Below are 25922 nucleotides of genomic sequence, written 5' to 3' on the forward strand. Positions count from 1 at the left end.
AAATATTTTATTTTTTTTTTCGTTTTTCTCCACGATTTCTTCGTCTCCTGGTCTTTCTTTACCCGTTGTGTTTACATTTGCCGTTCCCCAGATCAAAGACAAAAAAGTAAAGGTGGTTCCAGTAGATGCTGTTCAACGACTTGCTGTATTTTGTAACTAAATTATTTTTAGAAATTTTAGCAATTAGAAGAAATTATTATTAAATAAATTAAATAAAATCTATATATATAAATAATAATATAAATAAATCTATGATAGAAATATATACATAAATTAATTGAATTAAAATATAATAATTACAATAAAAAAAAAAGATGCCCAAATAATAATGATAATAAACTTCAATGATGATTATGATCTATGATGAGAGAATGGTAAAAGCTAAATGGAAATAAGGAATAAAGTTTTTTTTTTTTTGTTAGCATATATGCATGTATTTCTCAAAAGGATATCACAAATGGAATGGTATGAATACCCGGATACATACACACATCACTCTTTTTACACTCATTATGTAAAACACACACACATAACCTCAAATTAATAGGAAATAGATGGGTAAGTATTCAAAACAAAAAAAAAAGAAGAATGTGATAATGCCTGGAGAACTTGGGGCAATGCCAAGAGAATCGGAAGTGGAAGCTAATCCAACATTTATATTTCCGTGATAGGTGAAGAAATTTGATTTGCAACTATCGATAAACATAAGTCAAACTAAGGTTAAGATGTCAGCATTTTTGTCTACCTTTTTTCATACGAAATGAGAAGTGAAAATAATACCATTGTGATTGAATCTCCTTTAAGATTTCAACATCGTCGATCTCACAAAATGTTATCAATTTACAACATAAGTTGTTTTTATACCCTCCACCTTTCTATGGAAGGTATATTACCTTTGTCATTCCTTTTGTAACTCCTCGAAATATAAGATACTTTATATTCTGGATCGGCATAAAATTCTATGTCGATTTAGCGATGTCCGTCTGTGGAAATCGCTCTAGCTTTAGAACAAAATGAAGTAGGTTAATAAAATTTTACAGAAATGTATACTATGTCTGCATGAATTTTGATATTGAAAATGGGCCACGTAGGTCCACGTTGTAATATAGCCCCCATATAATGGTTCCTCCCTATTTTCGGTATTTTCATGATTTTAGCGACAGTATTTACCGGAATTATTTCAAATTTTGTATTTAAAGTTCGAAATGGGTACTACAGCCTATGACAAACATTTTTGTATGCAGGCCCACGTCTTCGTACAGCCTCCATATATCTCACTTCCCGATATGCGGCATTTTGATGACTTCAGCAACATTATTTACCGGAATTGTTTCAAGTTTCGTATTGGAAAATCTTAATGGTTACTACAACCTATGGCAAAAAATTTCGTATGCAGATTCACGTCTTCGTAGAGCCTCCATATAACGGTAGCGCCCGATATTCGATATTATCATGATTATAGCGGCATTATTCACCTGAATTGTTTCAAATTTCGTATTTGAAGTTTATAATGGGTGCTACAGCATATGGCAAAAAATTGTGTATGGAGATCCACGTCTTCGTACCTCCCAATACTCGGTATTTTTATGATTTGTGCGGCATTATTCGCCGGAATTGTAACAAATTTCGTATTTAAACTTCGTAATGGTTACTACAACCTATGGAAAAAAAATTGCGTATACAGGTCCACGTCTTCGTAAAGCCCCTATATAACGGAACCTCCCGATATTCGGTATATTGATGATTTTAGCGACTTTATTCACCGGAATTGCTTCAAATTTGGTATTTTAAGTTCGTAAAGGGTACTACAGCGTATGACAAAAAAAAATCGTGTGTAGGTTCACGTCTTCGTACAGTCTCCATATAACAGTTTTCATTTAAGTGGTAGTTTCCGGAAGTTTTTGACAAATTTTTAAGTTCCTTCCAATTAATGGAGGGTGTTAAAAGTTCGGCTTGGCCGAACTTAGCTTCGCTTTTACTTCTTTGATTGAAAGGCCTTTAATCTCTCATCGTCATTCGGAATATTATACCCTCTACCATTTGGAAAAAATTGAAAATTTCCAAAAAAATCTGTCGGAAAATACCGCTCAAAAGGAAACCATTATATGGGTGCTATACGAAGACGTGGTCCTGCATAAGAAATTTGTGTCAAAGGCTGTAGTAACTGTTCCGAACTTTATATAAGACATTTGAAGCAATTCCGGTGAATAACATCGCAAAAATCAACAAAATGCCAAATATCGGGAGGTGTCGTTATATGAGGTATATACGATACCGTGGACTCACAAGGAAGTTCTTGTGAGAATTATCTGACAATTCCATTGGAAAATGCGGCTAAAATCATCAAAATACCAAATATCGGGAGGTGTCGTTATATGGGACGTATACTATATCGTGGACCTATATAGACAATTCTCTTTCAGGGAGTGAAGTCTCTTAAAGAACTTCTTGTGTAGAATTTCAGACAATTCCATTAAAAAATGGGGCTAAAATCATCAAAATTCCGAATATTGGGGGTACCGTTATATGGGGGCTATACGACATCGTGGACCGATATAGCCCGTCTTCGAACTTGATCTGCCTGCAAACAAAGAACAATGGCTAAAATCATCAAAATTCCGAATATCGGAAGTTACCGTTATATTGAGGCTATACAACATCGTTGACCGATATAGCCAATCTTCGAACTTGACCTGCCTGCAGACAAAAGACAGATCTGTGCAAAATTTTAGCTTCATATCTTAATTCGTTTTGACTGTAGCGTGATTACAACAGACGGACGGATTGACAGGGCTAAATCGTCTTAGAATGTTACGCTTTGTTGGGTCTAAAATTATTATTTCGATGAGTTACAAACGGAATGACGACCATACTATGTATGGTGGAGGATATAAAAAGGCTACACAAATTTGCAAAACATGCTTAAAATACTTATCATTTTAATGCCAAGCACCATCTATATTTCAACCATATTACTTTTTCAGATTTTCATCTGCAGGGTCTCTTTTTTTCATTTTCATCGCAAAGCTTTTATTTTGTGACATATCGTAAAGGGATGCTAGAGCCGCACTCAAATCCTGCCATCGTTTTTTTTCCTTATAACTTGACATTAATATGCCTAGCCATGATGCCAAGCGGCTCATATTCCCACAAATTTATTTATTTTTTTTTGATGGCAAATTTATCAACAAATTTCGTTAAATGCCGCAATTAAACAATTGCTGTTGTAGATATTTGTCGTTAAGCGAGTAGTTAGGAAATAGCATTACTGGCATTTGAGTTTCTTGATACATCAATTATTTATTTTGATGCAATGATTTTTTTAAAATAATTTTTTATTTCTCTTGAATAGTTGTTCTGTAACTTTTATTTAAATATATTTCAAATTGTATTTTTTATTGTTTTGTTGCCATTGTGAATGATTTTCACCTAAGTTTCAAGAGAAACTTCATCATCTAGAAACTGCCCACTTGTACTAGTGACGCCTGAAAGTATGCTCAGCTTTTTGATATTTCCATTAGAACTATTCAACTATTCACACAGGGCGACTCTAACAATGAGCATCAAATAAACATAGCATCATAAAGATTGTGTTCTTCCGCTTGGGTGGATGAACAACTTCCGGTTTGGCAAACATCAGGCCCCCTGTCCTCCCTTTGGTTTGATAAAAAATTTAATATTTTACCCATACCAAATTAATAAATAATGAATGAAAGACATGGAAAATTTTCATACATACACACTTCCCGATAAACAAAATCATGATTTTTTTTTTATTCAACTCAAAGCCAACTGAAATACGAAAGATAAGGACTAAAACGATAAATTTGCAAAGGCCAATCAATGCTTTAATACGGAAGGGTCAAATATACATAAATATTGAATAGAATGGCAAAAAATGTATGCAAATCTCTCAACACAACCAGACAACCGGCATATATATATATATATATATGCCGAAGCATCCATCTATTTATATTTATTTCTATATATAAATGGGAAAACAAATTCAAACATAGATTAAATAATCAAATTTAATATTTGTATGTATAAAATAATATTTAAGAACTATCTATGTGAACACTTTTTAAATATATTTTTTTCCAGAAAAACAAAAAGAAAAAACAAAAGCATAAAACGAAAAGTGAATAAAGAAAAACAATAAAGTAAACTAATTACTGACTAAAATGATACATTATAAATATTTAAAAAATAATTAATATTAAATACCAACAACAGCAACAAGAAGAAAGAAATAAAACCTAAATAAATAAAATGTGTAATATTATTAATCGATAGAAAGAGAGAAAAAAAAAAAACGAAAATACAAAACAAAAACAGACAATTAAATTTTATGTAGATAATTATGTTGACTATATATATTTTTAATGTTTTAAGCCTTTTTAAATAGCTAAATTATGTAACTGAAAAGCAAATAAAACAAAAACAAAAAAAAACCAACAAAAATACAAACATACAAATATATTATTGATATGTTATTGAGAGAAAAACAACAACAACAACATGTAATGAAATACTATATGAAAACAAATTTATATTCCAACAAAATCGGAAATAATTGATTTAACAAAAAAACCAACAACAACCAAAAGTTATTGATTTAATGAGTTCATTGTACAAGTTTTGTGTAAAAAAATGCAACAACAGCAACTGAAATAAATATTGCAACAAATTATAGACATTTCAAATTACGTTAACGTGACCTCTCCTCGTTACTATCATCCATTAATAGTTTATAATTGCAAACAATTAACATTTTCGAAATTTAATTTCCAAAGTTTAAAGAAATTCTTATTTTGTAATTAAAAATGATATTTTTTCAAAAAATATATTATTTTAGAAAATGACAACAGCAATGGAAATTTTTGAGACATTTTATTATTAATTTAAAACTAATGTCAGCAAATATACAGGGTGAGATGAAAAAACTGCAACGAAGTCAAAAGCCATAAATTTTAATTTTAAAAAAAAAATTTATTGAATGAAAGAAAAAATGTCGGAAATAGCATCAAATTTTAGAATATGTTTAGATTTGTTCGAATTGGTCACCTTTGGCACGAATTATGGCCTTCAAACGGCCAATGAAACCGTCGCACGCTGCCCGAATGTTGCTCTGCGGTATTTTGGCCCATACCCGGCGAAGTGCTTGTTTGAGGTGTTGGTATTTTTCAGTACCAACCTTGCTTCCAAAATATTTCGGACACAATAGTCCAACGGATTGGTATCCGGAGATTTTGGTGGCCATTGTGCGTGGCGCGTGCTGAGTGCGAGCGTGCTGAGTCCTGTTGGAATGTCCAAGGTCTGCGGCCAAAATGTTTGCATGCCCAAGGCTTTAATACACCCTCCAGAATATTTTCGCCATAATATTCGCCATATATTCTGATGCCAAGGTCGATTGATACGAGCGAAGAGTGACCATAGGCTGTTATGGCGGCCCACACCATCACCATGGCCGGCGCTTGAGTTCTGGTGGCCAACCGAAGGTGCACATTTTCAGCTGACCTCTTTGGCAAGTAAACATGATTATTTTGTTTGTTTACAAACTGCTGGACAAGGAATGTTTTCTCATCGGAGAAAACCAAATTCGTCAGTTCATCACTGTTTCGGTGTAAGTTTTTGCCTTTTTTGGAATTTCATTGGCTTGTCCCCGAGCTCATATTTGCCGAATGGAATTTTGCGATATGTTCAACTCACGAGCCATTTTTCATCTCACCCTGTATATTTGTATCAGTGAAATTCGAAATTTTCAAAACTTTTACCGCTTTGTGGGGAAGGTTACGGAAAAAGGGGGTCGAAATCTTGTGTTCGTAGAAATATTGGAATATGTGAAGCTTAGAGTGAACCGAATGCTTATTTCGCATTTTTTAATTTTTTTTTTGGAAAATTATAAATTTAACCACCTTGTATAGGAGGTACCATAAGGATGGGCCCGTTCTATCCGTACCCCATTCCAGATATTGTGTTGGTAGAAATTTTGGGATGTTTGAAACTTAAAATTGACATTAAAGATGAGATTCGGATGCAGATATATTTATTCAAAATGTTTGCCCGTTGGGGTGGAGGTACCAGAAGGAATGGTCCTTCTATTCTTTTCAGACCTTGTGTTAATAGAAATATTGGGATGTGTCGAGTTTGAAAGGAATCAGATGCTCATTTCGCCTGTTTCCTCCCTTTTGTAGAAGGAGATGCCAGAAGGAGTGGTCCGATATATTCCATCTTTACACCAGATATTGGATTAATAAAAATATTGTGATGTGTATAATTTGAAAACCATTGAACCACTTACATCAAATTTTATGTTAGTTATAATTATTCAAAATGTTTACCCTTTTTGGGGTAGGTACTTGATAGGCCGATATTGCTCATTTTTTGCCAGAAATAAAATTATTGGGATTTCCAAAGTTTGCACTATATTGAATGACTTTTTGTTCTATGCGGTGAATTTTTTTCGGTGAAATATTTGACCTTTTGTGGCGGTGATATCACAAGGAACGGACCGATAATGCCCATCTCCGAACTCGATCTTAATTCCATATTAAAGTTACAATGCACTAAGTTTGGACCAAATCGAATCCTCCATTTATGAGTTATCGTACACACCAGACAGACAGACAGACGAACATTTTGGATCGACCCCAAATATTCTGAATTTGATCCAAAGAGACCTAGGGTCTAAAACCATTATTCCCCCTGCAATTTCTGGATATATAAAGGAAGAAGAGATTCAATTTACCCAAAGGGTGACTTTTAGTAAAATTGGAAGAAGAATAAGCATAATACACTACCAGCATTTCTGACGTGAGTGTGCATGAAAGCATATCTCTTCGTATGACCAAACAATTTAAAAAATATAAAGTCGATCTAGCCAAGTTCCACTGTAATAACATAGCCAAAATTTATTTTTTTTTAAATATTTCCCATTTTCAGATCATGTCATCCAATAGATGGCGCTATCCGCGTGTCATTGCCAGTGTTACCCTGTCGTGTAAATAATTGTGTTTATAATTCAGAGCATACTTTCAGGCGTCAACAAAATACTTTACCTTGTCTTGCAAATGACCACATAAAATAAAAGAGATCAGATAGTTTTGAATGGGAAATATTATTTATTTATTGTTTTTAAATATTTAAATATAGGTTTTTAATAATTAAAATCCAACATGGAAGTAATCCAGTAAAAGTGTAATTTCTGGATATATAAAGGAAAAAGAGATTCAATTTACCCAAAGGGTAACTATTAGTAAAATTGGAAGAAGAATAAGCTTGTTTAAAAAGTTCCGCAAAGTGGCATAAATAACACGGTTATATAATAAACAACAATTAATATGTAAAAACTTCCAGAACATTTTGAATTCCAATACCATTTAATAGAAACCCCAATATGTGTCAGAAAATACACTACTAGCATTTCTGACGTGGGTGTGCATAAAAGCATATCCCTTCGTACGATTAAAAAATTTAAAAAAATATAAAGTCTCATCTAGCCAAGTTCCACTGTAATAACATTGCCAAAATTTGACTTTTAAAAAATATTTTCCATTTTCAGATCATGTCATCCAATAGATGGCGCTATCCGCCTGTCATTGCCAGTGTTACCCTATTGTGTAAATAATTGTGTTCAAAATTCAGAGCATACTTTCAGGCGTCAACAAAAAATACTTTACCTTGTCTTGCAAATGACCACATAAAATAAAAGAGATCAGATAGTTTTGAATGGGAAATATTATTTATTTATTGTTTTTAAATATTTAAATATGGGTTTTTAATAATTAAAATCCAACATGGAAGTAATCCAGCAAAAGTGTAATTTGTAATACTTTTCCATTACAAAGTAAATTACATTTTCGGATACACAGCGGGGTGGACACCCCCATTCCCAATAGGAGGCGTTAAGAGATTATTTATCAAATGTTAATACCAATTAAATGTAATGTAGACCCCAATGTTATATATTATGGGGAGTTTTAAGCTTATCTGGATTTTTCCTGCAGGGGAAATTAAAAGATAAAATTATTGTGTAACTTAATATTCAGGATGTAGTATTATTTTTATATATTTTAACTTATTTTTTTATTTTTGTTATAACTTATTTTTGGTCTGTTTCAGAAATGCGATAATGTAAAAGTTTTTACAACGATAACCGATTTTCAGTTCATAAAATCGGAAAAAAAATTGCGAAACTAGTAGATTTTGCATGTGCTGAAGCAGAGCCAAAGATGTGATTTTAAAAGCATTTCTGATTTCCTTTTTTATTTATTTATTTTCAATTAATACAGACCATAGGGCCATCGTCTGTTTCAAAAACTTCTGTACATAACTACTCTAATAATTCAAAATTGGAAATACAAAGCGGATGGACCAACAGTTGCATGAAATAATCTTCAAACATTAAATTATCCATTTGAAAACCTTCCCTATGCCTCTGATTAATATCACCATTTACTTTTAAAAAAATCATATTTTTGAAAAATAAAAAAATTATAAAAAAAATAACCTGCAACAATCCAGGTTTAACGATTTTTTTTTTTTTTTTGGTATTCATTCGGTTCGGTTCGGTTATTGTAGTAAAAAGTTTTACATTCTTGCAGTTCTGGAACAGAACAAATATGAATTATTATAACAATATTAATAGAAAAAAAATCCAATACATATTTCGGAACTGCGAGTTACTACGATAACCGATTTTTCCTCTATGATATCGATAAAAGTGGCAAAACCAGTCGATTCTTGCAGGTTCTGGACCAGAGCAATTACTTTTATTATAATTTTTACTATTTTTTCATTCTTCAAAAATATGACTTTTCAAAAGTAAAGGGTGATATTTATTCGAGCTCCGATTTAGAGACGAAAACATTTAATATTTATGGTATTCTTCGTTGAAAAATAAGAATTTCTTTAAATTTATCCAAATATTTACTCCTCCTTATTATTTTGAAACATGCAATTTTATTAAATTTTAATTTCAATACCAAACCAAAATCCATTAAATTTTTTGCAAAATATTGTATTAAAAAAGAAAACCACAAATGAAAAGAAAATGTTATTTAAACCGCATATTTTATTAGAGCAATTCTGTTAATGCCAGTTAAATAAATTAATAAAATTTAAGAAATTTAATTAAAACAAAAAATAAGAAAAACCAACAAAACAACCAATCTCTGTTAAATAATTTAAATTTACAAAACCAAAATAAAAAAATAAAAACAAAAATGCAAGTAAATTAAAATCAAAATATGTGACAAAGTAAACAAAAATTGAAAACCAATTATTTGTTTTGTTAGTAAAAAGAAAAAACGTGGAAGAAAAAAATTGAAACAAAAATTATACAGAAACTGATGAACCCAAATATAAATACTAGCCACTTTAGAACAGAAAATACCAGAACAACTACAAAAACACACAAATAATTAAAATAATATTGAGAGAATTATTATTAATGCGTAACAGATATTCAATATACAGAGGTGTTTCTGAATGAATGGGGTTGGGATTTTGAATATTTGAAAAGAAAAATATTTGAAGTATCAAATAAATTTTTCATACAGGTTGAGATAAAAAAAAAACAGCAACAAAATCAAACTCCATAGTTTTTAAATTTGTTTATTTATTTATTTTTTTTTTAATGAAAGCAAAAAATGTCGGAAATATCATCAAATTTTAAAATAAGTTTAGATTTGTTCGAATTTGGTCACCTTTGACACGAATTATGGCCGTCAAACGGCCAATGAAACCGTCACACGCTGCCCGAATTTTGCTCTGCGGTATTTTTGTCCATTTCCGGCGAAACACTTGTTTGAGATGATCGACATTTTGGTATTATTTAGTGCCAACCTTGCTTTCCAAAATTCTCCAGACACAATAGTCCAACGGATTGGTATTCGGAGATTTTGGTGGCCATTGTGCGCTGGAAATGAAGCGAGGAACCTCATTTTGTAACCATTTTTGGATGGCGCGTACTGAGTGCAATGGTGCTGAGTCCTGTTGGAATTTCCAAGGTCTGCGGCCAAAATGTTTGCGTGCCCAAGGCTTTAATACACCCTCCAGAATATTTTCGCGATGATATTCGGCATTTATTTTGGCCAAAATGATTGCGTGCCCAAGGCTTTAATAGACGCTCCAGAATATTTTCACGATAATTCGCATTTCGCATTTATTCTGATGCCACGGTCGATAAATACGAGCGTAGAGCGACCATCTGCTGTTATGGCGGCCCACACCATCACCATGGCCGGCGCTTGAGTTCTGGTGGTCAACCGAAGGTGCACATTTTCAGCTGACCTCTTTGGCAAGTAAACACGATCATTTTGTTTGTTTACAAACTGCTGGACAACGAATGTTTTCTCGCCGGAGAAAACAAAATTCGACAGTTCACCACTTTCGGCGAAGCGAAGGGACTCTTCAGCTCTTTTGAGTCTATTTTTGTTCTGTTGCGGTATAAGTTCTTGCACTTTTTGGAATTTCAATGGCTTTACCCCGAACTCATTTTTCAATATTTGCCGAATGGAATATTGCGATATGTTTAGCTTTCGAGCCATTTTTCGGCCACTGCGACGCCGGTTTCGATCAAGTCGCTTCTTTACTTTTCGAACCATTTCTGCTGATGTTGCTGTTTTCTTCCGTCCACTTCCTTGATGTCGGGCTACGCTACCAGTATCACGGTAACGAGCGATGATACGAGACTCAAAAGAGTTATTCACATTTAAATGCTGGAGTGCTCGAACGATAGCCACTTGTGGTTTTCCAGCCAAATATAAAGAAATCTCATTGTCACGCTTGAATTCCATCACAAATAACTTTTTTTCTGGAAAATTCTCACCAAAATTATTTTGTACGCTTATAGGCAATATAATGAGCTGTCGCTGGAATAATTTTAACAGCTGTCGGATGAGTGGCTTAGAAACGACAGCAGTCTGAAGTTGGTTGCAGTTTTTTTCATCTCACCCTGTAGTTATGGTCTTCTCATAGAAGACCTATTGGTCTTCTCATAGAAGTCCTGTTGGTCTTCTTCGTAGAATACCAGTTGGTCTTCTCATAGAAGATGAGTTGATCTTCTCTTAGCAGAGCAGTAAATCATCTCTCTTAGAAGAGCAGTTGAAAAAGCATAACAAACTTGCTTGGGAATTGAGAACATTTTAATAATTACTTCGGAGCACCCTTCATATTCGAATACATATTACATATGTAGGGATATGCAATGTATTGGTATGTATGGAGTATATAAGGACAAGCATTTTTTGTATTTGTAACAAAATTCCATCTAATCAAAAATAAAAAAAAAATATATAAGAAATCCAACTTTTGGAGAGGAAGCTCAATACAGGTTACACTAAACCAGACATTGGCCTTCCCCTTTAAATATAAAAATACAAAAAAAAAAAAAAATTTTTATTTTTAAATATTTCAATAAATTTTGTTTAGGGTTTTTATATGGAAAACACTAAAACATAAACAAAAATTTTTAAAATATTAAAAGAAAAAAAGCTCGCTTAAGTGATATACCATAAAATAATAAATTAATAATAATAATATAATAAAATACTACTGAAATATATAATTTAGGTAAAATTTGCTTTAAATTACAAGAAAATAAATAAATAATACTAAAAAAAATAAAAATGAAAAACTCACTAAATACTTGGAATCCAACCAAATAAACCGAAGAAATGAAAATAAGAATAGCAGCCAGAAGATGCACATAAAGCAAATTGAATAGCAGACAGATGAGAAAACAACAACATCAAAAACTTAAAAATAAAAAACTGAACAAAAAAAACTTAAAATAAAAATTGTAAAATATTTAGATCGAAAAATAAAAACAACAAATTTTCCTTTTGGGGAAAACTATGCTATACACAAGGAAAATCCGAAAATCTTCTTTAAACTCAGACGAATCAATATCATCCATCAATAATAAATAAATAAATAAAGAAATAATTGTTTTATTATCTTGAAAGCAAAAAAAAAAACAAAACTTAATGACAATTTTACATCATTGGCAATAAATTATATAGTTTAATTAATTTTCAATTTAGATTTAAAAAAACAAAAACATAAATACTAATGTGATTTTTTGTGGAAATTTGTTTGTCGAAATTTTTTCTTGTTTTCCCCCCGTTTTTCGATATGTGTATATTTTTTTATATAATTAATAATTTTTCTCAGTGTAATGTATAAAATATGGAAATTAAATTTAATAATAAAAAAAGGAAACATATGTAAAGAAATCTGTTTTAGTTAAATTTAGTTTGTTATTAAAAAACAACAAAATTGATCATCTCTTTGATTATGTCTTAACTTTTTAAGAAAAATTATATTAAAAAGAAAAATAAATACAGAAAAATAACATATATGAAAATATATTTATTTGAAAATTTGAAAAAAAAACACACAAGTGAGTTTATTTTAATTTGGAATTAACAGGTTAAAGGTGAGCTAACTTAACGAAAACAACAAAGAGAAAATCTATGGCCAGTGTACGAGAGGTATCGGAAGAATCAGTATATATCTTTCGTGATAGAATATTAAAAAAATATATTTTCGGTATAAATAAAATCTATAGACACTTTACGACCATGGTAAAATAAGAAGGATTAAGAGCTATAAAAGTGGAATTTTAAATACAAATTTTTCAAGGACTAGCAGAGCTATTCACGTGGATTTTTAAACACAATTTTTTCAAGAACTAGCAGAGCTATAAACGTGGATTTTTAAACAAAATTTTTTCAAGGAATGGCATTTTTTACAATTTTATTTAAGGACTATCAGAGCTATAAACGTGGATTTTTAAACAAAATTTTTTCAAGGAATGGCATTTTTTACAATTTTATTTAAGGACTATCAGAGCTATAAACGTGGATTTTTAAACAAAATGTTTTAAAGGACTAGCAGAGCTATAAACTTGCATTTTTAAACAAAAATTTTTCAAGGACTAGCAGAGCTATAAACATGGATTTTTAAACAAAATTTTTTTCAAGGACTAGCAGAGCTATAAACGTGGATTTTTAAAAAAATTTTTTTGAAGGACTAGCAGAGCTATAAACTTGGATTTTTAAACAAAATTTTTTCAAGGGCTAGCAGAGCTATGAACGTGGATTTTTAAACAAAAACTTTTCAAGGACTAGCAGAGCTATAAACGTGGATTTTTAAACAAAATTTTTTCAAGGACTAGCAGAGCTATAATCCTAGATTTTTAAACAAAATTTTTTTAAGGACTAGCAGAGCTATAATCCTGAATTTTTAAACAAAAATTTTTCAAGGACTATCAGAGCTGTAAACGTGGAGCTATGAACGTGGATTTTTAAACAAAATTTTTTCAAGGACTGGCAGAGCTATAAACGTGGATTTTTAAACAACATTTTTTCAAGGACTAGCAGAGTTATAAACGTGGATTTTTAAGGGACTAGCAGAGCTATAAACGTGGATTTTTAAACAAAAAATTTTCAGGGACTAGCAGAGCTATAAGCGTGGATTTTTAAACAAATTTTTTTCAAGGACTAGCAGAGCTATAAACTTGGATTTTTAAACAAAAATTGTTCACGGACTAGCAGAGCTATAAACGTGAATTTTTAAACAAAAATTGTTCACGGACTAGCAGAGCTATAAACGTGCATTTTTAAACAACATTTTTTCAAGGACAAGCAGACCTATAAACGTCGATTTTTAAACAAAATTTTTTCAAGGACTAGCAGAGCTATAAACTTGAATTTTTAAACAAAAAATTTTCAAGGACTATCAGAGCTATAAACGTGGATTTTTAAACAAAATTTTTTTAAGGACTAGCAGAGCTACAAACGTGGATTTTTTAACAAAAAATTTTCAAGGACTAGCAGAGCTACAAACGTGTATTTTTTAACAAAATTTTTTCAAGGACTAGCAGAGCTATAAACTTGCATTTTTAAACAAAAATTTTTCAAGGACTAGCAGAAAATTTTTCAAGGACTAGCACAGCTATAAACGTGGATTTTTAAACAAAATATTTTCAAGGACTAGCAGAGCTATAAACTTGAATTTTTAAACAAAAATTTTTCAAGGACTAGCAGAAAATTTTTCAAGGACTAGCACAGCTATAAACGTGGATTTTTAAACAAAATATTTTCAAGGACTAGCAGAGCTATAAACTTGAATTTTTAAACAAAAATTTTTCAAGGACTAGCAGAAAATTTTTCAAGGACTAGCACAGCTATAAACGTGGATTTTTAAACAAAATATTTTCAAGGACTAGCAGAGCTATAAACTTGAATTTTTAAACAACAATTTTTCAAGGACTAGCAGAAAATTTTTTAAAGGACTAGCAGAGCTATAGACGTTGATTTTTAAACAAAATTTTTTCAAGGACTAGCAGAGCTATAAACTTGAATTTTATACAACAATTTTTGAAGGACTAGCAGAAAATTTTTTGAAGGACTAGCAGAGCTATAAACGTTATTTTTTAAACAAAATTTTTTCAAGGACTAGCAGAGCTATACGCTTGAATTTTTAAACAAAAATTTTTCAAGGACTAGCAGAGCTATAAACGTGGATTATTAAACAAAATTTTTTCAAGGACTAGCATTTTTACAACTTTCTTTAAGGAATATCAGAACTATAAACGTGGATTTTTAAACAAAAATTTTTTTAAAGACTAGCATTTTTTACAACTTTTTTAAGGACTATCAGAGCTATAAACGTGGATTAAATCTTTTAAACAACTATCAGTGCTCTAAACGTGAATCCTTAAGCAAATTTTTTTCCGGGACTATAAGAGCTATAAAATTGGATTTTTAAACAAAATATTTCGAGGATTATCAGAAGTATAAACGTGGGGTTTTAATCAAAATTCGTCGAGGACTATAAGAGGTATAAAAGAGCTATAAACCTGCATTTTAAAAAATATTTTTCAAGGACTATCAGAGCTATTAACATGGATTTAAAAAAAAAATAAGGATTATCAGAGCTATTAACGTGTATTTAAAAGCTATGTGCAATAATTCATGGTTAAAAAAGTGATCACAAATAAGAGCTAAAAACGCCGAAAACTCAATATTTAAGGAGTTATGGCCATTTTAAAGAAAGCAATAATTCATGGTTAAAAAAGTGATCACAAATAATAGCTAAAAACGCCGAAAACTCAATATTTAAGGAGTTATGGCCATTTTAAAGAATGCAATAATACATTGCTAAAAAAGTGATAACAAATAATAGCTAAAAACGCCGAAAACTCAATATTTAAGGAGTTATGGCCATTTTAAAATATCCAATAATTCATGGTTAAAAAAGTGATCACAAATAATAGCTAAAAACGCCGAAAACTCAATATTTAAGGAGTTATGGCCATTTTAAAATATGCAATAATTCATGGTTAAAAAAGTGATCACGAATAATAGCTAAAAACTCAATATTTAAGGAGTTATGGCCATTTTAAAATATCCAATAATTCATGGTTAAAGAAGTGATCACAAATAATAGCTAAAACGCCGAAAACTCAATATTTAAGGAGTTATGGCCATTTTAAAATATCCAATAATACATGGTTAAAGAAGTGATCACAAATAATAGCTAAAAACGCCGAAAACTCAATATTTAAGGAGTTATGGCCATTTTAAAATATGCAATAATTCATGGTGAAAAAAGTGATCACAAATAATAGCTAAAAACGCCGAAAACTCAATATTTAAGGAGTTATGGCCATTTTAAAGAATGCAATAATTCATTGTTAAAAAAGTGATCACAAATAATAGCTAAAAACGCCGAAAACTCAATATTTAAGTAGTTATAGCCATTTTAAAATATCCAATAATTCATGGTTAAAAAAGTGATCACAAATAATAGCTAAAAACGCCGAAAACTCAATATTTAAGGAGTTATGGCCATTTTAAAATATCCAATAATTCATGGTTAAAAAAGTGATCACAAATAATAGCTAAAAACGCCGAAAACTCAATATTTGAGGAGTTATGGCCATTTTAAAGAATGCAATAATTCATGGTTAAAAAAGTGATCACAAATAATAGCTAAAAACGCCGAAAACTCAATATTTAAGGAGTTATGGCCATTTTAAAATATGCAATAATTCATGGTGAAAAAAGTGGTCACAAATAATAGCTAAAAACGCCGAAAACTCAATATTTAAGGAGTTATGGCCATTTTAAAGAATGCAATAATTCATTGTTAAAAGGTGATCACAAATAATAGCTAAAAACGCCGAAAACTCAATATTTAAGGAGTTATGGCCATTTTAAAATATCCAATAATTCATGGTTAAAAAAGTGATCACAAATAATAGCTAAAAACGCCGAAAACTCAATATTTGAGGAGTTATGGCCATTTTAAAGAATGCAATAATTCATGGTTAAAAAAGTGATCACAAATAATAGCTAAAAACGCCGAAAACTCAATATTTAAGGAGTTATGGCCATTTTAAAAAATTCAATAATTCATGGTTAAAAGGTGATCACAAATAATAGCTAAAAACGCCGAATACTCAATATTTAAGGAGTTATGGCCATTTTAAAGAATGCGATAATTAATGGTTAAAAAAGTGATCACGAATAATAGCTAAAAACTCAATATTTAAGGAGTTATGGCCATATTAAAATATGCAATAATTCATGGTTAAAAAAGTGATCACAAATAATAGCTAAATACGCCGAAAACTCAATATTTAAGGAGTTATGGCCATTTTAAAGAATGCAATAATTCATGGTTAAAAAAGTAATCACAAAACTCAATATTTAAGGAGTTATGGCCATTTTAAAGAATGGAATAATTCATGATTAAAAAAGTGATCACAAATAATAGCTAAAAACGCCGAAAACTGAATATTTAAGGAGTTATGGCCATTTTAAAATATGCAATAATTCATGGTTAAAAAAGTGATCACAAATAATAGCTATAAACGCCGAAAACTCAATATTTAAGGAGTTATGGCCATTTTAAAATATGCAATAATTCATGGTTAAAAAGTGATCACAAATAATAGCTAAAAACGCCGAAAACTCAATATTTAAGGAGTTATGGCCATTTTAAAATATGCAATAATTCATTGTTAAAAAAGTGATCACAAATAATAGCTAAAAACGCCGAAAACTCAATATTTAAGGAGTTATGGCCATTTTAAAGAATACAATAATTCATGGTTAAAAAAGTGATCACAAATAATAGCTAAAAGCGCTGAAAACTCAATATTTAAGGAGTTATGGCCATTTTAAAGAATGCAATAATTCATGGTTAAAAAAGTGATCACAAATAATAGCTAAAAACGCGGAAAACTCAATATTTAAGGAGTTATGGCAATTTTAAAGAATGCAATAATTTATGGTTAAAAAGTGATCACAAATAATAGCTAAAAACGCCGAAAACTCAATATTTAAGGAGTTATGGCCATTTTAAAATATGCAATAATTCATGGTTAAAAAAGTGATCACAAATAATAGCTAAAAACGCCGAAAACTCAATATTTAAGGAGTTATGGCCATTTTAAAGAATGCAATAATTCATGGTTAAAAAAGTGATCACAAATAATAGCTAAAAACGCCGAAAACTCAATATTTAAGGAGTTATGGCCATTTTAAAATATGCAATAATTCATGGTTAAAAAAGTGATCACAAATAATAGCTAAAAACGCCGAAAACTCAATATTTAAGGAGTTATGGCCATTTTAAAATATGCAATAATTCATGGTTAAAAGGTGATCACAAATAATAGCTAAAAACGCCGAAAACTCAATATTTAAGGAGTTATGGCCATTTTAAAATATGCAATAATTCATGGTTAAAAAAGTGATCACAAATAATAGTTAAAAACGCCGAAAACTCAATATTTAAGGAGTTATGGCCATTTTAAAGAATGCAATAATTCATGGTTAAAAAAGTGATCACAAATAATAGCTAAAAACGCCGAAAACTCAATATTTAAGGAGTTATGGCCATTTTAAAATATGCAATAATTCATGGTTAAAAAAGTGATCACAAATAATAGTTAAAAACGCCGAAAACTCAATATTTAAGGAGTTATGGCCATTTTAAAGAATACAATAATTCATGGTTAAAAAAGTGATCACAAATAATACCTAAAAACGCCGAAAACTCAATATTTAAGGAGTTATGGCCATTTTAAAGAATGCAATAATTCATGGTTAAAAAAGTGATCACAAATAATAGCTAAAAACGCCGAAAACTCAATATTTAAGGAGTTATGGCCATTTTAAAATATGCAATAATTCATGGTTAAAAAAGTGATCACAAATAATAGCTAAAAACGCCGAAAACTCAATATTTAAGAAGTTATGGCCATTTTAAAGAATGCAATAATTCATGGTTAAAAAAGTGATCACAAATAATAGCTAAAAACGCCGAAAACTCAATATTTAAGGAGTTATGGCCATTTTAAAATATGCAATAATTCATGGTTAAAAAAGTGATCACAAATAATAGCTAAAAACGCCGAAAACTCAATATTTAAGGAGTTATGGCCATTTTAAAAAATTCAATAATTCATGGTTAAAAGGTGATCACAAATAATAGCTAAAAACGCCGAAAACTCAATATTTAAGGAGTTATGGCCATTTTAAAATATGCAATAATTCATGGTTAAAAAAGTGATCACAAATAATAGCTAAAAACGCCGAAAACTCAATATTTCAGGAGTTATGACCATTTTAAAATATGCAATAATTCATTGTTAAAAAAGTGATCACAAATAATAGCTAAAAACGCCGAAAACTCAATATTTAAGGAGTTATGGCCATTTTAAAATATGCAATAATTCATGGTTAAAAAGTGATCACAAATAATAGCTAAGAACGCCGAAAACTCAATATTCAAGGAGTTATGGCCATTTTAAAGAATGCAATAATTCATGGTTAAAAAAGTGATCACAAATAATAGCTAAAAACGCCGAAAACTCAATATTTAAGGAGTTATGGCCATTTTAAAATATGCAATAATTCATGGTTAAAAAAGTGATCACAAATAATAGCTAAAAACGCCGAAAACTCAATATTTAAGGAGTTATGGCCATTTTAAAACATGCAATAATTCATGGTTAAAAAAGTGATCACAAATAATAGCTAAAAACGCCGAAAACTCAATATTTAAGGAGTTATGGCCATTTTAAAATATGCAATAATTCATGGTTAAAAAAGTGATCACAAATAATAGCTAAAAACGCCGAAAACTCAATATTTAAGGAGTTATGGCCATTTTAAAATATGCAATAATTCATGGTTAAAAAAGTGATCACAAATAATAGTTAAAAACGCCGAAAACTCAATATTTAAGGAGTTATGGCCATTTTAAAGAATACAATAATTCATGGTTAAAAAAGTGATCACAAATAATACCTAAAAACGCCGAAAACTCAATATTTAAGGAGTTATGGCCATTTTAAAGAATGCAATAATTCATGGTTAAAAAAGTGATCACAAATAATAGCTAAAAACGCCGAAAACTCAATATTTAAGGAGTTATGGCCATTTTAAAATATGCAATAATTCATGGTTAAAAAAGTGATCACAAATAATAGCTAAAAACGCCGAAAACTCAATATTTAAGAAGTTATGGCCATTTTAAAGAATGCAATAATTCATGGTTAAAAAAGTGATCACAAATAATAGCTAAAAACGCCGAAAACTCAATATTTAAGGAGTTATGGCCATTTTAAAATATGCAATAATTCATGGTTAAAAAAGTGATCACAAATAATAGCTAAAAACGCCGAAAACTCAATATTTAAGGAGTTATGGCCATTTTAAAAAATTCAATAATTCATGGTTAAAAGGTGATCACAAATAATAGCTAAAAACGCCGAAAACTCAATATTTAAGGAGTTATGGCCATTTTAAAATATGCAATAATTCATGGTTAAAAAAGTGATCACAAATAATAGCTAAAAACGCCGAAAACTCAATATTTCAGGAGTTATGACCATTTTAAAATATGCAATAATTCATTGTTAAAAAAGTGATCACAAATAATAGCTAAAAACGCCGAAAACTCAATATTTAAGGAGTTATGGCCATTTTAAAATATGCAATAATTCATGGTTAAAAAGTGATCACAAATAATAGCTAAGAACGCCGAAAACTCAATATTCAAGGAGTTATGGCCATTTTAAAGAATGCAATAATTCATGGTTAAAAAAGTGATCACAAATAATAGCTAAAAACGCCGAAAACTCAATATTTAAGGAGTTATGGCCATTTTAAAATATGCAATAATTCATGGTTAAAAAAGTGATCACAAATAATAGCTAAAAACGCCGAAAACTCAATATTTAAGGAGTTATGGCCATTTTAAAATATGCAATAATTCATGGTTAAAAAAGTGATCACAAATAATAGCTAAAAACGCCGAAAACTCAATATTTAAGGAGTTATGGCCATTTTAAAATATGCAATAATTCATGGTTAATAAAGTGATCACAAATAATAGCTAAAAACGCCGAAAACTCAATATTTAAGGAGTTATGGCCATTTTAAAATATGCAATAATTCATGGTTACAAAAGTGATCACAAATAATAGCTAAAAACGCCGAAAACTCAATATTTAAGGAGTTATGGCCATTTTAAAGAATGCAATAATTCATTGTTAAAAAAGTGATCACAAATAATAGCTAAAAACGCCGAAAACTCAATATTTAAGGAATTATGGCCATTTTAAAATATGCAATAATTCATGGTTAAAAAAGTGATCACAAATAATAGCTAAAAACGCGGATAACTCAATATTTCAGGAGTTATGACCATTTTAAAAACTGCAATAAATCATGGTTAAAAAAGTGATCACAAATAATAGCTAAAAACGCCGAAAACTCAATATTTAAGGAGTTATGGCCATTTTAAAGAATGCAATAATTCATAGTTAAAAAAGTGATCACAAATAATAGCTAAAAACTCCGAAAACTCAATATTTAAGGAGTTATGGCCATTTTAAAGAATGCAATAATTCATGGTTAAAAAGTGATCACAAATAATAGCTAAGAACGCCGAAAACTCAATATTCAAGGAGTTATGGCCATTTTAAAGAATGCAATAATTCATGGTTAAAAAAGTGATCACAAATAATAGCTAAAAACGCCGAAAACTCAATATTTAAGGAGTTATGGCCATTTTAAAATATGCAATAATTCATGGTTAAAAAAGTGATCACAAATAATAGCTAAAAACGCCGAAAACTCAATATTTAAGGAGTTATGGCCATTTTAAAATATGCAATAATTCATGGTTAAAAAAGTGATCACAAATAATAGCTAAAAACGCCGAAAACTCAATATTTAAGGAGTTATGGCCATTTTAAAATATGCAATAATTCATGGTTAAAAAAGTGATCACAAATAATAGCTAAAAACGCCGAAAACTCAATATTTAAGGAGTTATGGCCATTTTAAAATATGCAATAATTCATGGTTAAAAAAGTGATCACAAATAATAGTTAAAAACGCCGAAAACTCAATATTTAAGGAGTTATGGCCATTTTAAAATATGCAATAATTCATAGTTAAAAAAGTGATCACAAATAATACCTAAAAACGCCGAAAACTCAATATTTAAGGAGTTATGGCCATTTTAAAGAATGCAATAATTCATGGTTAAAAAAGTGATCACAAATAATAGCTAAAAACGCCGAAAACTCAATATTTAAGGAGTTATGGCCATTTTAAAATATGCAATAATTCATGGTTAAAAAAGTGATCACAAATAATAGCTAAAAACGCCGAAAACTCAATATTTAAGAAGTTATGGCCATTTTAAAGAATGCAATAATTCATGGTTAAAAAAGTGATCACAAATAATAGCTAAAAACGCCGAAAACTCAATATTTAAGGAGTTATGGCCATTTTAAAATATGCAATAATTCATGGTTAAAAAAGTGATCACAAATAATAGCTAAAAACGCCGAAAACTCAATATTTAAGGAGTTATGGCCATTTTAAAGAATGCAATAATTCATAGTTAAAAAAGTGATCACAAATAATAGCTAAAAACGCCGAAAACTCAATATTTAAGGAGTTATGGCCATTTTAAAATATGCAATAATTCATAGTTAAAAAAGTGATCACAAATAATAGCTAAAAACGCCGAAAACTCAATATTTAAGGAGTTATGGCCATTTTAAAATATGCAATAATTCATTGTTAAAAAAGTGATCACAAATAATAGCTAAAAACGCCGAAAACTCAATATTTAAGGAGTTATGGCCATTTTAAAATATGCAATAATTCATGGTTAAAAAAGTGATCACAAATAATAGCTAAAAACGCCGAAAACTCAATATTTAAGGAGTTATGGCCATTTTAAAAAAATACAATAATTCATGGTTAAAAAAGTGATCACAAATAATAGCTAAAACGCCGAAAACTCAATATTTAAGGAGTTATGGCCATTTTAAAAAATACAATAATTCATGGTTAAAAAAGTGATCACAAATAATAGCTAAAAACGCCGAAAACTCAATATTTAAGGAGTTATGGCCATTTTAAAGAATGCAATAATTCATAGTTAAAAAGTGATCACAAATAATAGCTAAAAACGCCGAAAACTCAATATTTAAGGAGTTATGGCCATTTTAAAATATGCAATAATTCATTGTTAAAAAAGTGATCACAAATAATAGCTAAAAACGCCGAAAACTCAATATTTAAGGAGTTATGGCCATTTTAAAATATGCAATAATTCATAGTTAAAAAAGTGATCACAAATAATAGCTAAAAACGCCGAAAACTCAATATTTAAGGAGTTATGGCCATTTTAAAATATGCAATAATTCATGGTTAAAAAAGTGATCACAAATAATAGCTAAAAACGCCGAAAACTCAATATTTAAGGAGTTATGGCCATTTTAAAGAATGCAATAATTCATAGTTAAAAAAGTGATCACAAATAATAGCTAAAAACGCCGAAAACTCAATATTTAAGGAGTTATGGCCATTTTAAAATATGCAATAATTCATTGTTAAAAAAGTGATCACAAATAATAGCTAAAAACGCCGAAAACTCAATATTTAAGGAGTTATGGCCATTTTAAAATATGCAATAATTCATAGTTAAAAAAGTGATCACAAATAATAGCTAAAAACGCCGAAAACTCAATATTTAAGGAGTTATGGCCATTTTAAAATATGCAATAATTCATTGTTAAAAAAGTGATCACAAATAATAGCTAAAAACGCCGAAAACTCAATATTTAAGGAGTTATGGCCATTTTAAAATATGCAATAATTGATTGTTAAAAAAGTGATCACAAATAATAGCTAAAAACGCCGAAAACTCAATATTTAAGGAGTTATGGCCATTTTAAAAAAATACAATAATTCATGGTTAAAAAAGTGATCACAAATAATAGCTAAAACGCCGAAAACTCAATATTTAAGGAGTTATGGCCATTTTAAAAAATACAATAATTCATGGTTAAAAAAGTGATCACAAATAATAGCTAAAAACGCCGAAAACTCAATATTTAAGGAGTTATGGCCATTTTAAAATATGCAATAGTTCATGGTTAAAAAAGTGATCACAAATAATAGCTAAAACGCCGAAAACTCAATATTTAAGGAGTTATGGCCATTTTAAAAAATACAATAATTCATGGTTAAAAAAGTGATCACAAATAATAGCTAAAAATATTTATTTCAATATTTAAGGAGTTATGGCCATTTTAAAATATGCAATAGTTCATGGTTAAAAAAGTGATCTCAAATAATAGCTAAAAACGCCGAAAACTCAATATTTAAGGAGTTATGGCCATTTTCAAATATGCAATAATTCATGGTTAAAAAAGTGATCACAAATAATAGCTAAAAACGCCGAAAACTCAATATTTAAGGAGTTATGGCCATTTTAAAATATGCAATAGTTCATGGTTAAAAAAGTGATCACAAATAATAGCTAAAACGCCGAAAACTCAATATTTAAGGAGTTATGGCCATTTTAAAAAATACAATAATTCATGGTTAAAAAAGTGATCACAAATAATAGCTAAAAATATTTATTTCAATATTTAAGGAGTTATGGCCATTTAAAAAAAAGGAGTTATGGCCATTTAAAATAGTTCATGGTTAAAAAAGTGATCACAAATAATAGCTAAAAACGCCGAAAACTCAATATTTAAGGAGTTATGGCCATTTTCAAATATGCAATAATTCATGGTTAAAAAAGTGATCACAAATAATAGCTAAAAACGCCGAAAACTCAATATTTAAGGAGTTATGGCCATTTTAAAATATGCAATAGTTCATGGTTAAAAAAGTGATCACAAATAATAGCTAAAAACGCCGAAAACTCAATATTTAAGGAGTTATGGGCATTTTAAAATATGCAATAGTTCATGGTTAAAAAAGTGATCACAAATAATAGCTAAAAACGCCGAAAACTCAATATTTAAGGAGTTATGGCCATTTTAAAGAACGCAATAATTCATAGTTAAAAAAGTGATCACAAATAATAGCTAAAAACGCCGAAAACTCAATATTTAAGGAGTTATGGCCATTTTAAAATATGCAATAGTTCATGGTTAAAAAAGTGATCACAAATAATAGCTAAAACGCCGAAAACTCAATATTTAAGGAGTTATGGCCATTTTAAAAAATACAATAATTCATGGTTAAAAAGGTGATCACAAATAATAGCTAAAAATATTTATTTCAATATTTAAGGAGTTATGGCCATTTTAAAATATGCAATAATTCATGGTTAAAAAAGTGATCACAAATAATAGCTAAAAATGCCGAAAACTCAATATTTAAGGAGTTATGGCCATTTTAAAGAATGCAATAATTCATGGTTAAAAAAGTGATCACAAATAATAGCTAAAAATGCCGAAAACTCAATATTTAAGGAGTTATGGCCATTTTAAAGAATGTAATAATTAATGTTAAAAAAGTGATCACAAATAATAGCTAAAAACGCCGAAAACTCAATATTTAAGGAGTTATGGCCATTTTAAAATATGCAATAATTCATGGTTAAAAAGTGATCACAAATAATAGCTAAAAACGCCGAAAACTCAATATTTAAGGAGTTATGGCCATTTTAAAGAATGCAATAATTCATGGTTAAAAAAGTGATCACAAATAATAGCTAAAAATGCCGAAAACTCAATATTTAAGGAGTTATGGCCATTTTAAAGAATGTAATAATTAATGTTAAAAAAGTGATCACAAATAATAGCTAAAAACGCCGAAAACTCAATATTTAAGGAGTTATGGCCATTTTAAAATATGCAATAATTCATGGCTAAAAAAGTGATCACAAATAATAGCTAAAAACGCCGAAAACTCAATATTTAAGGAGTTATGGCCATTTTAAAATATGCAATAATTCATGGTTAAAAAAGTGATCACAAATAATAGCTAAAAACGCCGAAAACTCAATATTTAAGGAGTTATGGCCATTTTAAAACATGCAATAATTCATGGTTAAAAAACTGATCACAAATAATAGCTAAAAACGCCGAAAACTCAATATTTAGGGAGTTATGGCCATTTTAAAGAATGCAATAATTCATGGTTAAAAAAGTGATCACAAATAATAGCTAAAAACGCCGAAAACTCAATATTTAGGGAGTTATGGCCATTTTAAAGAATGCAATAATTCATGGTTAAAAAAGTGATCACAAATAATAGCTAAAAACGCCGAAAACTCAATATTTAGGGAGTTATGGCCATTTTAAAGAATGCAATAATTCATGGTTAAAAAAGTGATCACAAATAATAGCTAAAAACGCCGAAAACTCAATATTTAGGGAGTTATGGCCATTTTAAAGAATGCAATAATTCATGGTTAAAAAAGTGATCACAAATAATAGTTAAAAACGCCGAAAACTCAATATTTACGGAGTTATGGCCATTTTAAAGAATGCAATAACTCATGGTTAAAAAAGTGAGCGCAAATAATAGCTAAAAACGCCGAAAACTCAATATTTGAGG

General features: G+C 29.6%; 1 protein-coding gene across 3 annotated transcripts in view; it reads left to right on the forward strand.

The window, feature by feature from the left end:
* LOC101894013 (AF4/FMR2 family member lilli) overlaps window positions 1–11756 on the forward strand; it is a 302178-nt gene extending 290422 nt beyond the window's left edge. For all 3 annotated transcript variants that reach the window (XM_059122080.1, XM_059122082.1, XM_059122081.1), the window contains exon 5: window positions 92–11756. In XM_059122080.1, the coding sequence (XP_058978063.1) occupies window positions 92–156 (65 nt within the window). In that variant the 3' untranslated portion in view covers window positions 157–11756. The remainder of the gene's footprint in view (window positions 1–91) is intronic.
* The last annotated feature ends 14166 nt before the right edge of the window (window positions 11757–25922 follow it).

Source organism: Musca domestica, unplaced genomic scaffold (genome assembly GCF_030504385.1).
Source record: "Musca domestica strain aabys unplaced genomic scaffold, Musca_domestica.polishedcontigs.V.1.1 2, whole genome shotgun sequence".
Classification (NCBI taxonomy): domain Eukaryota; kingdom Metazoa; phylum Arthropoda; class Insecta; order Diptera; family Muscidae; genus Musca; species Musca domestica.